We start from the raw sequence: 18,599 nt of genomic DNA, 5'->3' as shown, positions 1-18,599 counted from the left end.
ATGTGTATATGTGAACTCTCCAATTAGTTTTATTCTGAAAAATTATAAGTCATAACATTTACAGCTCACTAGAAAAGACCAAAACTACCACCACCAACCAACTCCTTTGATATCGCGATTAGTCACACAATCAAAAAAGTCAATCTCCAGCGAACAACAGCCGTTAAACTAGTCTTACCCGCTCACAAACCTCCTAATACTAGTATGTGAATGCAGACCCTGTGTCGTTCAACCAACACACAGAACAAAACAGCTAACAACAGAGTGTATTATTTTCAGTTAAACTAACAAAAACAAAACGATACACAGAACACTAAGAATTAAGCAACATGAACCTCACTAGAACCGGGGATAAATTTAGAATTTTCGAAAGTCACGTTTTGAGTTTTTAATACAATTAAAAGCCCGGTAGTAAGTCACATATAGTTATCTCACAATCGTCTTAAAGAGGATGGAAACAGGTGAAATATATCCATAGTTATCGGTAACTTTATTTAGAGTACCATTTTGCATCTTATTATTCAGTAAACTTGTACAGGGATAACACCACATTAATATACATTAGAATACTAGAAGATGTGGAATGATTTCCAATGGGAAAAATTGTCCCATCAGAGACAAGACAAAGATGTTGACAACCGTACGGACTTCAATGAAAAACCTATAACTTATATATATATATTTAGCTCATGAATGAAAAATAGAAAACATCGGCCTCATTTATGCTAAAAAACAACAACCGAAAAACAAATAATTACCCTAACATTGCAAGGTCATTGGGGTAAAGTTGATGACCGTTACTGCATTCACGGTCATCCCAAGATGTCTGTTAAAAAAATAGGTCAGTATTTGTATTGTCTGTTAAAGTGTTTCTATATCATTTTCTTTACAAAGCATACATTGGTACAATGTAAATTTATAAAACATTTAGACGAAAATCACAAATTACTACCGAGAAATGTGTACGAAACAGGAAATTTGATTTGAATAAGATGACCGTAAATTATAAACGAGATGACCGTAACAGGATCAGCGATTCATAACAAGAGTGACCGTAATTGGTCAAAAGATTACCGTAACTTGTAAAAGATAACCGTAACTTTTTTTTCTTTACTTTTTGTTGAGTTTGTCTCAAAAGGGGCTCGGTTTAATAGCGAATAAAAAATATGTTTAATTAATTTCTTTTTAACTATTTTTCCGTATTTTGAGTTTATGACAATGATAGTAAATTGCATATTTCTGGCAAATGATTAAATATTTATTGATAACGACGTTAACATTTTAATACAAATTGACAGCGATACGACAAAAAGTTGAAGAAAAAACACCCATAAATAAACATATCAATATCCGGTAATCGAGCCCATGTGTATGGTTCCAGAGGAAGCAGATTACAATCTTAACATCTGCCAGAAAACTAACGCGTTCCCCTGACCACACCGGATCCGATGGAACTGCAAAATTTATTCTGCATTCCGTTGGTTTGACTGGTGTGTTTTCAGCTGATATTCCTTCAGCTTTATAACCTCTTTAAAAAAGTTAACTCCTTTATCCTTGAACAGTTTCTTAATAGTAATTCAGAATGCCATCGTTTCTGGAACATATCTTGTAGAGCATATTGTTGTCTGAGAATAAAACCTTCTGACATCCAGTAGCAAATGAAAAGCAATATTTTCAGTAAATATTCCATTAGATATGGATTTCAATACGGAAATGAAGTCTTCGTATCCCCTATATCTTTCAGTTTTGCTTCAATATTTGGCAATAGTTGATAAATAATTATAAAAAAGAACATGTGCTATGATTGCCAATGAAAAAAACTCTCCACAAGAGACCAAAATGCCACAGAAATTTTAAACAACTATAGGTCACCGTACGGCCTTCAACAAAGCCCATACCGCATAGTCAGGTATAAAATGTCCCTGAATAACCATATAAAACAATTCAAACGAGAAAACTAACGGCCTAATAAAGTTATTTTTTAAATTCCGTTTGACATCCTTCTTCGACATAACCGCCACTGACTTTCAAATTTAAGGAACATCTTTTGAATGATATAGCTTGTTTTTCTAAATTTATATTTGGCTTATAACTTTTCCCTGACATCATTTTAAGTTTTGTTACTTCAACTCCGAAATGTACTGACCGATATGTAGAATGACCAGTGTTTCATCCAAAACTTTCTTTCTAAAACTGAATGTTTGTGGACCAACATTATTGTCTATAGTGTGTATCAAAATGATGTCTACATTCGATGAGGTGAATTTGCAGGTGGTATAATGATAAGACATGTACTTATCTGAAATAAAGAACATTTGCAATGGTAGTTGAAACGATATAATACCAATGGGTGTACATGCATTGATATTTTGAAAAAGGTGTATTTATTATATGACATGATAAGGAATCCCAGAAATAAAAAAATCTTTTGGCTTGTGGTTATAGGCTACACATGGTGAACTATCTTGTATTTGAAGCACGTCTTATTTCTTCTACCTATAGACAATGCTGTCTGTCTTATAAATACGTTATACTAACACGATTAATTATTTGATACACAAAAATAAGGTAATACAAATACGGATATTTCTTAGAATTGATGGTCATCCTTTAAAAGTTACGATCATCCTTTTATTTTATAAATTACTGTCATCCATTACAAATTACGGTCATCTTTTTCCCAATCACTGTCATCATATTTATATGTTACGGTCATCGTGAAAATATTTTAATGCCGATTTACGGTCATCTAAGCGATTTTTTCAAATCCAATTTCCTGTTTCATACACATTTCTCGGTAGTAATTGTTATTTCCGTGTGAATCTTTTATAAATTTACTTTGTACCAACGTATGCTTTGGAAAAAAAATGATATAGAAAAACTTTAACAGACACTACAGATACTGACCTAACTTTTCATCCGACATCTTGGGATGACCGTGAATGCAGTTACGGTCACCAGCTTTGCCCCAGTGAAGGTCTACAAATTTCTAGAGGCAGTTTTATGTCCTTTCACTAACCATTTTTAAAGCCAAGCTTTTAAAAGCATTTTTTGTCAACATACCAAGAAATGATAGTCTTTGTTTCAAACGTTTTCTAGTCCTATATGGAAACATTATGATTATCCAACCAAACACGTATTATAATACGTACACTAAATATCGAAATGCGAAATAAAAACTACAAAATACATTACGTGTAATGGTGTCCAAGTGTCGTGCTTTCAGGTATTTACTTGAAAAAATGTCTACGATTGCGCAGTTTGTTTTATCAATTTATCCTATAACTATTTTTTTTGATACACTGTTGCACTTATAGAAAGTATAAAACGAAGTTTTAGTTTATATATATAGTAACATGTCGTTAAAATCCTTTAGAAATACGTGTTTATCTATAGAACTAATCGAAGCGTTTAAAGGATGTCTATATAAATCACATTTATATCCATCATCTAAAATTGCTTTAATTTTTGAAAGAAATAAAATAAATAACAAAACTAAAATGTTAATTTTATTCACATTTACCCATCGAAATGTGTAATCTTCAGCATACTAAAAGTTTAATATGTTGAAACGACAACTTTTGGAAGAATACTTGGTACATGTTTTCAATGAAGTGGAAAATCATTTAACTTTTGATACAAATACAACATATATATGAACGTTGAACGATGAAACTGTTATTTTTTATACTAATTGTTCCCGGTCACACCATGAACAGCCGATAATTGGATATAGCTTTGCTTCATAGCGTTCTACATATACTTTGTATCGCGTACTTAATCTATGTCTAGGGCTTCTATAGGTAACTTAAATTAACATTCAGAAACCTGACTGCTTCTGACGTCTTTACACTAAATACATAAGATTTTGAATGTGTACTGATTTATAATTTATTTCAGTAATAACTGTATTTTTTCTGTCTATGAAGAAATAACATAAAACATGTGGTGTACACTGAATAACGCGCGTACGTAGCGCATAATTAAGTCATTTCTTATAATTTAATTCTTAATTCCATTTTAAACTGGAGAAAATCATGAAAAAACGTTGATGACGTCACGTTCACATGACAAAATTATGTCTATGGGCTGATAAACAAAACGACGTCAGCCAATCAGAAGACAAGTTACATCCAAAATTAAATTATTATTAGATGCATGATTTTTTTTATTAGTTGTTAGTGGCTTTGAACTAGCTGTCAGTATCTGTAGTACTTTCAGATGTGTGCTTAGTGTCTTTTTGTTATTGGGATATAAAAGTACCCGGCCACGTCCACTCTGATTGTTAGATTTATTTCTACTTGTAACCGTCTGATGAGCCTTTTTCAACTGACTTTTATAGTTCGTTCTAATGTTGTACTGTTTCACCACTGTTCAAGGTTAGGGGAAGGGTTTGGATCCCGCTAACATGTCTAACCCCGACACATTCTGTATATATGTATGTGCCTGTCCCAAGTCAGGAATCTGTAATTCAGGGGTTGTTGTTTGTTGATGAGTTACATAATTGTTTTTCGTTCATTTTCTTTTGTACCGGTGATAAATTAGGCCGTAAGTTTTCTCGTTTGAATTGTTTTACATTTATCATTTCGTGGCCTTTTATAGCTGACTTTGCGGTATGGGCTTTGCTGATTGTTGAAGGCCGTATGGTGACATATAGTTGTAATTTTCTGTGTCATTTGGTCTCTTGTGGAAAGTTGTCTCATTAGCAATAATACCACGTCTTCTGTTGTATATGCTATACAAATGAATTCGATTGATATCTATTAGATATATATTAAATTATTTACTTAGTTTACTTTTTTGCAGTTATTTTGGTTCAAGAAATGTATATAAAAAAATGAAAATGAACACAACACGTTATAAATTTCATGTGTCCGAAGCTCTTTTCTGTCAGAGAAAGTAAAAAAAATCCTTCTACTTCTTTAAAGTGTTATTTGATTTTTTGCAAGAACATGCAGTAAACTACATTTGAAATACAAACCTATAATGTACTGTATTCGTATCGAAAAAGAATCATCTTTGGTAAACGAATCGCCAGTCTGGTGTTCAAAACTTTAACCTTGGTATCTAAGACGAGCTTATTTATAGGAATATAAATTAACGTTATGAAAATTCCTCAAGGAGTGTTTAAGAAACAGATACAATTATTAAAATATCGAACAGTTTAGACAAATATGATATTGCTCTACCTATATGTCTGCTATATGTTCCGTATTAACTACTGAGCTGATTAAATCCTTTGGAATGAATCATGTACCAGTAGCGGCATCGAAACTGGGGTTGTAAACAAATGAACGACTGAAATGGACCCAGTTTGTTCATCACCCTTACGCGTCATATGACCAATCCGACGTATCTCAACTCATTACTGACATGTAATTATTGTAGTCTTTGATCCTTAGTTACTAGTTTATTGGTCTGAGCTTGAATTTAACCGTTTGTGACATTTTGACTGAGTACGAATTCGCATGGTGGGTTAACCGTTATGCATACAAATCAGGAGATGCTTACAAAAACATACATATATTTCTCGTCTGATCTCTAAATAAACCGATTCCATTCCCCAATTTTACACTTTGATTAATTGTGTTTTCGACTGACGGTAGATATTTATTTTTAGGTCTTAATTTACAATGCTATATTTCGCATTTAGTTTTTACGGTTATTTTGTTTCAAGCGCTTACAAGTTATGAATAGTTTTGAACCAAAACATAAAGAGAGGCAAAAGAAACCAAAGGTATATTAAAAATCATAAGTTAAAAAAAACCTGCCAATGTCATGGTAAAAAACTGGAAAAGGGCAAAACGCGAACAGCAGTATTTTAAACACCACATCGGAAACCACACTGAGCACACAAACATTTTTTTGGGGTACCACCAAAGACAGGGGTGATCTCAGCTGCTCGGGTAAATTAATTTTGCCCCACATATAGTATCATTCGTGTTTCTTTGTGGATTTTTGTTACAATTTCGATGCGGCTTTCATACAAGTGGGAGGTTTAACTAGATATAAAGCCAGGTTTTATCCACCATTTACCATATAAAAAAGGCCTGTATCATGTCAGGAATATGAAAGTTGTTATACATTCGTTTGATGTGTTTGAGCTTTTGATTTTGCCATTTGATTTGTCGAAAATAAACTTTCAACGCCAGAGCTATACAAGATCAAGACAAACAAATGATAATACACAAAACACAACACAGAAAACTACAGACAGGGCTACACGAACTTCACAAAAAAAAAAAACTGGGGATGATCTCGTGTGCTCTGGAGCATTTTTTTTGTAAAGAACAATGCATTATGTTTCCTCAACTGTTATAACTATGAACTCAAAACGGGTGTGTCTATTACTTTTTAGTATTATTTGACAAACATAAAACAAATTTTATAATTTTGCGACATTTTTTCATCTTAAAATGATATTGTTTCTTAAATGCATTTAGTTGTTCTGGATGCATTGTTACCGATTACAGTTCTGATATACATAAACCCACTTAAATTAAGGTATCCAGTCGTAGTACTAAGCGTTCAACAAAACTTTTAGAATGTTTTGGTCCTCAAAGCTCTTCAACGTCGTACTTGATTCAGCCATTTTAACAATTTTTGATTCGGGCGTCACTGATGAGTCTTTTGTAGACGCGTTTGGCGTGATTATAAAATTTCAATCCTGGTTTTTATGATGAGTTTATTTTCAACAATTTACAATTTGCTAATAGTCTTATATGTTATACGATCTTTTTTACGATCTGTTTTTCACCTTGATATAAATTGATTAGTTGAGTTTCCATCCTGAGAATGTTGTTCGTGTACGATCTGCTCTGCTTAGAATGGCACCTTGGTGCGCATAAATATTTCTCAAATAAGCATTGTTTTTAACATTTTTGATTATAAATCCCGTAGAACATTCGTCATCAGCGGATTTTTCTGTATCTGCATGTAGCGCTCCACAAATCTGTCCATCAACAATCAACTGTGTTCCGAACTCCCCAATATCTTCATCTTTAATTCTAGAATCTACACATATTGTCCAGGTAAAGGCATACATTCCGCTAGATGGTGCTGTGAAGACACCTGTTTTCTCGCTATAGACAGAAGCTGTGTTGGTTTCAGTTTTGTCAAAAATCAACGTACTCCTCTGGGTCAAAGATTGACTATGAGCTACCACATAACCGTCAGACATATAGGCTGAAAATCCAATAAACCTTTTCTGACACTCACAATCTGAAAGAAATCAAACAAATAATTATATTGTAATTATGTTTTAGAACATTAAGCGTTTAACATAGAGATAAAGTACATGGATAATTCATATATATATGCACTTAACATGTTCCCACTTGATCTATAAGATTAGACATTAAGATCGTGTTTCAATCAAACATGCACGTTAGTATGTAGAAATATGTCTTGGGACCAGTTTTCTTTAATTTCATTATTTCCTAAATAATAGCTTTTTAATTGTTGAAGGAAACATTGAGAATTTTGGAGAATTGCATTGCACGTTTTTGAGTGAAAGACAATCAAATAAGAAACAAAACAAAACAGATATTAAGCAAACAATTAATTAGGCCTACGTAAACAGCAGTATTACCATACAATATCAAAAGTTTGTCTGAAAAACATATTTATAAAACTTGGTATAATTCACATTTTTTTTACATATGAATGCCGGTACCAAGTCCGGAATATCCATTCGTTTGATGTGTTTGAGCTATTGATTATGTTTTTACGTTTTTAATTTTCCTCCGAGTTCGGTGTTTTTTTTTTTTATTGTACATTGTACTAAGATTAACACTTTTGAAATATTAAAGTATTTTATTGCTCTTCATAAATTAAACATCTTTTGTAGGAATAAAGAGATTCAGAGAATTCGACATCAAAATGTTGAATCCAACAGAAATCTTAATGAATAAAGCGGAAAATAAGCATAGTGAATAATGCCACATCGAATCTCATGTTTCTTTTCATAGAGATATTTATCGGTCTCATCCGAGTGCTGCTAAACAGGAGGGAATTATGAAGAAGAAGAAGATGGCATTTACGAATGGAATTCTCAAAATTAAATATTGCAAAATCAGTGATCTGGAATAAGTGTTCTAAAACACAAATTGATAAATTCAACCGTTCAAATTGATACTGAATTTGTGACAGTTTTTATACATTTCTTTTAATCGTTTTTGTTTATTTTGTTTTTTTAATTTTTTTTAGGGGGATCTTAAAGTATTTTCCAACACTCTGCCTACTCGACATTATACATCAGATTTTTAGATGGTCCGTCTTTAGACATTGCTCTATCATATGATTTACATTTTTTTTAAAAAACTTTAACTGACAAGTAAGCCATAAATTAATGATATCATATGGCCTTTCAATCGACAAACCTCGCATATCACGTATCTAAGATACTTCCATTTTTTTGTGGGATTGAGTTTCAACAGTTTGTGATAAATAAGATTTTAAAATTTCACAATATTCTAAATAGAAAAGTGTAGAAAAATGTCTAGACAGCGATACCAAGTTCTGAAATACTAACTTTTGACGCTTCTTTTGTCAAGCATATTATCTAAACATGTTGATAGATTTTGTTATAAAAATGTTTTGTAAAGTAATTTATGTGATATCAAATCAGTCTTCGAGTGTCAAGAAAAGTGAGTAGGACTAAAATAGAAAGATACAAATTGCGTTTACTGGGTGACTTTTTTATAACTAATGCAACGCAAATTACTATACCTTGAAATTTCTCAACTACAGCATTCACATTAGACTGTGTTAATCTTGTCACGTTGTCTGTAATTTGTTCAACAGCTCTCTCCATTTGAGTGTCAAACGTTCCTTTGACAGTTTTAATCACTTCTTGTTGAATATACCTATGCAAAACTTTATTAAGTTCGGCAACGTCCAGGTCAGCTTTCAGTGTGGCCTTCATGTTATCTAATAGAGGAATGGATACAACTTCCGAACATTGCTGTCCAATACAGTCCTCCACATGGGCATTCGTGGTCAATAGAAAACAACACAACTGCACAGCTATTAAAGAAATCATCTTAATACGAAATCGATTGAAGTTTAAAAGCAAAAAAAGAAAAGTGTTTTCTTTCCGTCTCAGACGTTCGTTGTTTGTTCTTAGATTAACATAGAATAAATGTTTTTCCAAAATGTAAAACAAACATGATGCTCGTTTACGTAACACGTCGTGTTTTTTCCGCTCGTGATTAACTGGTTGTTTTCTGTTTGACATATTCAATCGACCGGATTAGGATGTAGATAACACAGCAACAATACTAATGAGTTTGCACTTGCCAAACACAAAAAGAAAGGGTGTAGACATGTGCTTGTTAATACTGATTATGCAAACAGGTTAAAAGTAATGCACTGCTTATTATATAATAACAATGGACGTGTCTTTTAACAGTTTATAGTAGTTTCAAAATAGACAAGTGTTAGTTCTCTTCTAGGATTGAAGTATTTTGTTTTACATAACTCGTACTATATTTTTCTGGTTGTTTTGCATTGGAAGTTTTCTGTTCACACATATTTTCGTGGGTATCAATTTTCGTGGATTGCTGAAAACTTGCATATTCGTGGATATTTGATTTCATGGTTTTGTCAATCTCTGTATACAAAGCCTATTGAAAATATGATATTTGTTGAACATTTGAATTCGAGGTTCACCTGTAACCACGAAAATTGGTATCCAACGAATATTAATAAATTCTCAGTATTTATTTACCAAGATACATTATGCAGGCGAATTATTATGATAAAGAAGAAGAAAAATAAATCCAAAGCCACTTAATCAAAAGTATTCAAACACTATAGAAAGGAATATTCTTCTCATGTAGCTGTTTTCATACGCATTATCCGAAAAAGGTAATCTACTGATGATTAGTAAAAGAAAGACGATCGATACCAAAGCGGCATTTGATTCAAAATGTTGTATAATTTGAACAAGATGCCTCTGGCGCAAATACAAACTTTCAATCCTGGTATCTATGGTGAGTTTATTATAACAAAATGAGAACTCGATAACAAATTCCTAGTAATTCAAAACTACTTCCGTTTTAATAACATACATAGAATTTCCATACATTTCGTAATGTGTTTTCCTGAGGTATTCCAAAAGTTTTATCCTGTTTTTCCATTTTCGAAAATTCATCAAACTTAAATAAAACATACAACATACAATTCATATGTTCACTCAGTCGTTATTGCTAAAGATAACTAAACAAAGGAAACTTTTTACAAAAGAAAAGAAAATATGTAACTTATTTTGATAATGGTTGTGTTGTGGTTTAGGATATCACTTAATGCGAGGTTTTATCTTTTTAGCAACATGTTTTCTCTCGGTCTTCGATCTTTAGGTCCTATGATTTTCGGCTATTTCGATTGTGGCATTTTGACTGAGTGTAAATTTTGCATAGCGGGTGATGCATGCATTTCAGGTTATGCTTATCATGTAGACACACCCGGTCTTGCTCCTTTTGGTGATTGCGATCCCCACTGTTTTTGTTTTGTTTTGTTTATTACCTTGATCTGTCTCGTACTATTCGAGTTTCGAGATTTGAACATTGGTAGAATGCAGTCACCTTTATTTTTTTTTCTCGATATAAAAAAATTGTTGAATACTGAAACAAAACCGTTTTAATTTAAGGACCATGTATTGCAATAATTATCATTTCGAATGTATTGGTAAAAATATGTGAAAAGTATAACAAACGTACCAAACTCTTAGGACAACTCAGAAAGGGAAGAGTATAACAAACGTACCAAACTCTTAGGACAATTCAGAAAGGGAAGAGTATAACAAACGTACCAAACTCTTAGAACAACTCAGAAAGGGAAGAGGTATAACAAACGTACCAAACTCTTAGGACAACTCAGAAAGGGAAAAGGATAACAAACGTACCAAACTCTTAGGACAACTCAGAAAGGGAAGAGTATAACAAACGTACCAAACTCTTAGAACAATTCAGACAGGGAAGAGTATAACAAACGTACCAAACTCTTAGGACAACTCAGAAAGGGAAGAGTATAACAAACGTACCAAACTCTTAGGACAATTCAGAAAGGGAATAGTATAACAAACGTACCAAACTCTTAGAACAACTCAGAAAGGGAAGAGTATAACAAACGTACCAAACTCTTAGGACAACTCAAAAAGGGAAGAGTATAACAAACGTACCAAACTCTTAGGACAACTCAGAAAGGGAAAAGTATAACAAACGTACAAACTCTTAGGACAACTCAGAAAGGGAAAAGTATAACAAACGTACCAAACTATTAGGACAACTTAGAAAGGGAAGAGTATAACAAACGTACCAAACTCTTAGAACAACTCAGAAAGGGAATAGTATAACAAACGTACCAAACTCTTAGGACAACTCAGAAAGGGAAGAGTATAACAAACGTACCAAACTCTTAGGACAAACGTACCAACTCTTAGGACTACTCAGAAAGGGAAAAGTATAACAAACGTACCAAACTCTTAGGACAACTCAGAAAGGGAAAAGTATAACAAACGTACAAACTCTTAGGACAACTCAGAAAGGGAAAAGTATAACAAACGTACCAAACTATTAGGACAACTTAGAAAGGGAAGAGTATAACAAACGTACCAAACTCTTAGGACAACTCAGAAAGGGAAAAGTATAACAAACGTACCAAACTCTTAGGACAACTCAGAAAGGGAAGAGTATAACAAACGTACCAAACTCTTAGGACAAACGTACCAACTCTTAGGACTACTCAGAAAGGGAAAAGTATAACAAACGTACCAAACTCTTAGGACAAACGTACCAAACTCTTAGGACAACTCAGAAAGGGAAAAGTATAACAAACGTACCAAACTCTTAGGACAACTCAGAAAGGGAAGAGTATAACAAACGTACCAAACTCTTAGGACAACTCAGAAAGGGAAGAGGTATAACAAACGTACCAAACTCTTAGGACAACTCAGAAAGGGAAAAGTATAACAAACGTACCAAACTCCTAGGACAACTCAGAAAGGGAAAAGTATAACAAACGTACCAAACTCTTAGGACAACTCAGAAAGGGAAGAGGTATAACAAACGTACCAAACTCTTAGGACAACTCAGAAAGGGAAGAGTATAACAAACGTACCAACTCTTAGGACTACTCAGAAAGGGAAAAGTATAACAAACGTACCAAACTCTTAGGACAACTCAGAAAGGGAAGAGTATAACAAACGTACCAAACTCTTAGGACAAACGTACCAAACTCTTAGGACTACTCAGAAAGGGAAGAGTATAACAAACGTATCAAACTCTTAGGACAACTCAGAAAGGGAAAAGTATAACAAACGTACCAAACTCTTAGGACAACTCAGAAAGGGAAAAGTATAACAAATGTACCAAACTATTAGGACAACTCAGAAAGGGAAAAGTATAACAAACGTACCAAACTATTAGGACAACTTAGAAAGGGAAAAGTATAACAAACGTACCAAACTCTTAGGACAAACGTACCAACTCTTAAGACTACTCAGAAAGGGAAAAGTATAACAAACGTACCAAACTCTTAGGACAACTCAGAAAGGGAAGAGTATAACAAACGTACCAAACTCTTAGGACAACTCAGAAAGGGAAGAGGTATAACAAACGTACCAAACTCTTAGAACAACTCAGAAAGGGAAGAGTATAACAAACGTACCAAACTCTTAGGACAACTCAGAAAGGGAAAAGTATAACAAACGTACCAAACTCTTAGAACAACTCAGAAAGGGAAGAGTATAACAAACGTACCAAACTCTTAGGACAACTCAGAAAGGGAAGAGTATAACAAACGTACCAAACTCTTAGGACAACTCAGAAAGGGAAGAGTATAACAAACGTACCAAACTCTTAGGACAACTCAGAAAGGGAAAAGTATAACAAACGTACCAAACTCTTAGGACAACTCAGAAAGGGAAAAGTATAACAAACGTACTAAACTCTTAGGACAACTCAGAAAGGGAAGAGTATAACAAACGTACCAAACTCTTAGGCCAATTCAGAAAGGGAAGAGTATAACAAACGTACCAAACTCTTAGGACAACTCAGAAAGGGAAGAGTATAACAAACGTACCAAACTCTTAGGACGACTCAGAAAGGGAAGAGTATAACAAACGTACCAAACTCTTAGGACGACTCAGAAAGGGAAGAGTATAACAAACGTACCAAACTCTTAGGACAATTCAGAAAGGGAAGAGTATAACAAACGTACCAAACTCTTAGGACAACTCAGAAAGGGAAAAGTATAACAAACGTACCAAACTCTTAGGACAAACGTACCAAACTCTTAGGACAACTCAGAAAGGGAAGAGTATAACAAACGTACCAAACTCTTAGGACAACTCAGACAGAGAAGAGTATAACAAACGTATCAAACTCTTAGGACAACTCAGAAAGGGAAAAGTATAACAAACGTACCAAACTCTTAGGACAACTCAGAAAGGGAAAAGTATAACAAATGTACCAAACTATTAGGACAACTCAGAAAGGGAAAAGTATAACAAACGTACCAAACTATTAGGACAACTTAGAAAGGGAAAAGTATAACAAACGTACCAAACTCTTAGGACAAACGTACCAACTCTTAAGACAACTCAGAAAGGGAAAAGTATAACAAACGTACCAAACTATTAGGACAACTTAGAAAGGGAAGAGTATAACAAACGTACCAAACTCTTAGAACAACTCAGAAAGGGAATAGTATAACAAACGTACCAAACTCTTAGGACAACTCAGAAAGGGAAGAGTATAACAAACGTACCAAACTCTTAGGACAAACGTACCAACTCTTAGGACTACTCAGAAAGGGAAAAGTATAACAAACGTACCAAACTCTTAGGACAACTCAGAAAGGGAAAAGTATAACAAACGTACAAACTCTTAGGACAACTCAGAAAGGGAAAAGTATAACAAACGTACCAAACTATTAGGACAACTTAGAAAGGGAAGAGTATAACAAACGTACCAAACTCTTAGGACAACTCAGAAAGGGAAAAGTATAACAAACGTACCAAACTCTTAGGACAACTCAGAAAGGGAAGAGTATAACAAACGTACCAAACTCTTAGGACAAACGTACCAACTCTTAGGACTACTCAGAAAGGGAAAAGTATAACAAACGTACCAAACTCTTAGGACAAACGTACCAAACTCTTAGGACAACTCAGAAAGGGAAAAGTATAACAAACGTACCAAACTCTTAGGACAACTCAGAAAGGGAAGAGTATAACAAACGTACCAAACTCTTAGGACAACTCAGAAAGGGAAGAGGTATAACAAACGTACCAAACTCTTAGGACAACTCAGAAAGGGAAAAGTATAACAAACGTACCAAACTCCTAGGACAACTCAGAAAGGGAAAAGTATAACAAACGTACCAAACTCTTAGGACAACTCAGAAAGGGAAGAGGTATAACAAACGTACCAAACTCTTAGGACAACTCAGAAAGGGAAGAGTATAACAAACGTACCAACTCTTAGGACTACTCAGAAAGGGAAAAGTATAACAAACGTACCAAACTCTTAGGACAACTCAGAAAGGGAAGAGTATAACAAACGTACCAAACTCTTAGGACAAACGTACCAAACTCTTAGGACTACTCAGAAAGGGAAGAGTATAACAAACGTATCAAACTCTTAGGACAACTCAGAAAGGGAAAAGTATAACAAACGTACCAAACTCTTAGGACAACTCAGAAAGGGAAAAGTATAACAAATGTACCAAACTATTAGGACAACTCAGAAAGGGAAAAGTATAACAAACGTACCAAACTATTAGGACAACTTAGAAAGGGAAAAGTATAACAAACGTACCAAACTCTTAGGACAAACGTACCAACTCTTAAGACTACTCAGAAAGGGAAAAGTATAACAAACGTACCAAACTCTTAGGACAACTCAGAAAGGGAAGAGTATAACAAACGTACCAAACTCTTAGGACAACTCAGAAAGGGAAGAGGTATAACAAACGTACCAAACTCTTAGAACAACTCAGAAAGGGAAGAGTATAACAAACGTACCAAACTCTTAGGACAACTCAGAAAGGGAAAAGTATAACAAACGTACCAAACTCTTAGAACAACTCAGAAAGGGAAGAGTATAACAAACGTACCAAACTCTTAGGACAACTCAGAAAGGGAAGAGTATAACAAACGTACCAAACTCTTAGGACAACTCAGAAAGGGAAGAGTATAACAAACGTACCAAACTCTTAGGACAACTCAGAAAGGGAAAAGTATAACAAACGTACCAAACTCTTAGGACAACTCAGAAAGGGAAAAGTATAACAAACGTACTAAACTCTTAGGACAACTCAGAAAGGGAAGAGTATAACAAACGTACCAAACTCTTAGGCCAATTCAGAAAGGGAAGAGTATAACAAACGTACCAAACTCTTAGGACAACTCAGAAAGGGAAGAGTATAACAAACGTACCAAACTCTTAGGACGACTCAGAAAGGGAAGAGTATAACAAACGTACCAAACTCTTAGGACGACTCAGAAAGGGAAGAGTATAACAAACGTACCAAACTCTTAGGACAATTCAGAAAGGGAAGAGTATAACAAACGTACCAAACTCTTAGGACAACTCAGAAAGGGAAAAGTATAACAAACGTACCAAACTCTTAGGACAAACGTACCAAACTCTTAGGACAACTCAGAAAGGGAAGAGTATAACAAACGTACCAAACTCTTAGGACAACTCAGACAGAGAAGAGTATAACAAACGTACCAAACTCTTGGGACAATTCAGAAAGGGAAGAGTATAACAAACGTACCAAACTCTTAGGACAACTCAAAAAGGGAAAAGTATAACAAACGTACCAAACTCTTAGGACAACTCAGAAAGGGAAGAGTATAACAAACGTACCAAACTCTTAGGACAACTCAGAAAGGGAAGAGTATAACAAACGTACCAAACTCTTAGGACAACTCAGAAAGGGAAAAGTATAACAAACGTACCAAACTCTTAGGACGACTCAGAAAGGGAAGAGTATAACAAACGTACCAAACTCTTAGGACAACTCAGAAAGGGAAGAGTATAACAAACGTACCAAACTCTTAGGACAACTCAAAAAGGGAAGAGTATAACAAACGTACCAAACTCTTAGGACAATTCAGAAAGGGAAGAGTATAACAAACGTACCAAACTCTTAGGACAACTCAAAAAGGGAAGAGTATAACAAACGTACCAAACTCTTAGGACAACTCAGAAAGGGAAAAGTATAACAAACGTACCAAACTCTAAGGACAAACGTACCAAACTCTTAGGACAACTCAGAAAGGGAAGAGTATAACAAACGTACCAAACTCTTAGGACAACTCAGAAAGGGAAAAGTATAACAAACGTACCAAACTCTTAGGACAACTCAGAAAGGGAAAAGTATAACAAACGTACCAAACTCTCAGGACAACTCAGAAAGGGAAAAGTATAACAAACGTACCAAACTCTTAGGACAACTCAGAAAGAGAAGAGTATAACAAACGTACCAAACTCTTAGGACAACTCAAAAAGGGAAAAGTATAACAAACGTACCAAACTCTTAGGACAACTCAGAAAGGGAAGAGTATAACAAACGTACCAAACTCTTAGGACAACTCAATAAGGGAAGAGTATAACAAACGTACCAAACTCTTAGGACAACTCAGAAAGGGAAGAGTATAACAAACGTACCAAACTCTTAGGACAACTCAGAAAGGGAAGAGTATAACAAACGTACCAAACTCTTAGGACAACTCAGAAAGGGAAGAGCATTAAAACTGACAAAATTAAACGCTATCAATCAACAGACCAGGTATAACACAACTAAAATTGAGAATGGAAATGGGGAATATGTCAAAGAGACAACAACCCGACCATAGAAAAAACAACAGCAGAAGGTCACCAACAGGTCTTCAATGTAGTGAGAAATTCCCGCACCCGGAGGCGTCCCTCAGCTGACCCCTAAACAAATATATACTAGTTCAGTGATAATGAACGCCATACTAATTTCCAAATTGTACACAAGAAACTAAAATTAAAATAATACAAGACTAACAAAGGCAAGAGGATTCTGACTTGGTACAGGCGCAAAAATGTGGCGGGGTTTTACATGTTTCTGACTTGGTACAGGCATTTTAACAAGTAAATTGTAAGTTAAACATGGTTTCATAGCTAACTCAACCTCTCAATTGTATGAAGTTTGTTTATCAGTCCTTTATACTGACAAAATTGGGTAAGCAACCTAAACAGATATAATAACTTAATAGGACAGTTATTGCGAATCAGCAATTAACACTGTGTAAACATACATCACAGACTTACAGTAATTGTCTTAAAAAACTTTGAAGTATAAAATATAGATTCTTTACTATGCGAACTCAATTGAGTTTCATCAACTCACTACCTTCGTATTTTGACATAGTTAAACAAATAAGGATGAAATCGCTCATTTATCTTTGAATGACCTATAGTATCTGTTTGACTCTCTATATTAAATGTCAATTAGATAAACTAAACATCTTTAAAGCAAACACATTTGAATGAACAATGGATATAAAGATACAACTTTAATATTCATTGAAATAAGTGAGTGAGCGGTAAAAAATTATTTAATAATCACTTATTTTACACTACATTCATATTTTAACGTGTCTTAAATCTCAATATTGTCTTTGACGAAATATTATGTTCGCCCCATAACATTCAACTTGATTGTCTCTATCAAGCTTCTGCTACTTTCGCTGTCACTATCATAGTAACTGTCCTGAAGTTCCTTACTGACAGGCTTCCATTTTGGAGTTGGTTTCAACGCTGTTGCAATTTTCTGAAATGAAAACGATTTCAATTTAGATGCAAATTATGCACTTCAAAACAATTGTTTTACATTCCGGAAAATTGTTTAATCATATGTTACCTATTTAAGAACATAATCTCGTTATCTCATTTGGTCTTTGCAACCACAACGTCGGACATTTGAGGCACAAGACGATCTAGAAGTTGTTAAACAATTACATGAAGAAAACATATGAAATCACAGCGTTTGAGAGCAATGAAGGGTCAAAATTACTATTGCTTTCAATATGACGATGAAATTAAACAAAATGTATTTAAGAATTGAATGCTTCCTTTTGTAACTTCATTGGGGTGTAAAAGCTTGACCGAAGTATATTTTGTATGAAGCGCGGAAGCGTTCCATACTAAAAATGTGCGCACGGTCAACGCTTTTACAACCCTATGAAGTTACAAAAAGAAGCATTCAATACTTATAATTACATTTTTTTAGCAATGATCATGAAAACACGAATTTTATTATTGTTTTATTTAATTCACCTGTGCACTTTATTGTGGGACCACGTGTTATCATGAATGAAAAGTTTTATTGAGCAATGCCATTGCTTACGGAATAACACGCGATGTGCAGTTAGCCAATCAGAATAAAGTATCATAATGAAACATACATCTAATGTAATTATTGTATTATTCACTTGTTCCTTATTATAGTTAAACCTGTTTTAAAACAGATCATTTCTTACACCATGTACAACTTGGCTGACCCGTGTTAAGAGAGAGCAATATCTCTTGCACGTTAAAGACACCCTTGTAGATTTC

General features: G+C 34.2%; 2 protein-coding genes and 1 long non-coding RNA gene across 7 annotated transcripts in view; all 3 read right to left on the bottom strand.

The window, feature by feature from the left end:
- The window catches only part of LOC143062951 (sodium- and chloride-dependent glycine transporter 1-like), a 30,951-nt gene extending 27,655 nt beyond the window's left edge, over positions 1–3,296 (bottom strand). The window contains exon 1 of the mRNA XM_076234811.1: positions 3,196–3,296. The gene's annotated coding sequence lies outside the window, so the exon portion shown is untranslated. The remainder of the gene's footprint in view (positions 1–3,195) is intronic.
- A 3,369-nt stretch (positions 3,297–6,665) lies between these two features.
- Positions 6,666–9,144, bottom strand: LOC143062950 (uncharacterized). The gene is made up of 2 exons (XR_012974894.1): positions 8,731–9,144; positions 6,666–7,221 (listed from the first exon to the last, which is right to left on the bottom strand). It is a non-coding gene; the product is annotated as an uncharacterized LOC143062950 (long non-coding RNA).
- An 8,437-nt stretch (positions 9,145–17,581) lies between these two features.
- LOC143062949 (sodium-dependent proline transporter-like) overlaps positions 17,582–18,599 on the bottom strand; it is a 55,132-nt gene continuing 54,114 nt past the window's right edge. For all 5 annotated transcript variants that reach the window (XM_076234806.1, XM_076234804.1, XM_076234805.1 and 2 more), the window contains one exon: positions 17,582–17,814. In XM_076234806.1, the coding sequence (XP_076090921.1) occupies positions 17,674–17,814 (141 nt within the window). In that variant the 3' untranslated portion in view covers positions 17,582–17,673. The remainder of the gene's footprint in view (positions 17,815–18,599) is intronic.

The sequence above is a fragment of the Mytilus galloprovincialis genome, chromosome 2 (assembly GCF_965363235.1).
Source record: "Mytilus galloprovincialis chromosome 2, xbMytGall1.hap1.1, whole genome shotgun sequence".
In the NCBI taxonomy this organism is placed as follows: domain Eukaryota; kingdom Metazoa; phylum Mollusca; class Bivalvia; order Mytilida; family Mytilidae; genus Mytilus; species Mytilus galloprovincialis.
This window is presented reverse-complemented; position numbering and strand designations above follow the sequence as displayed.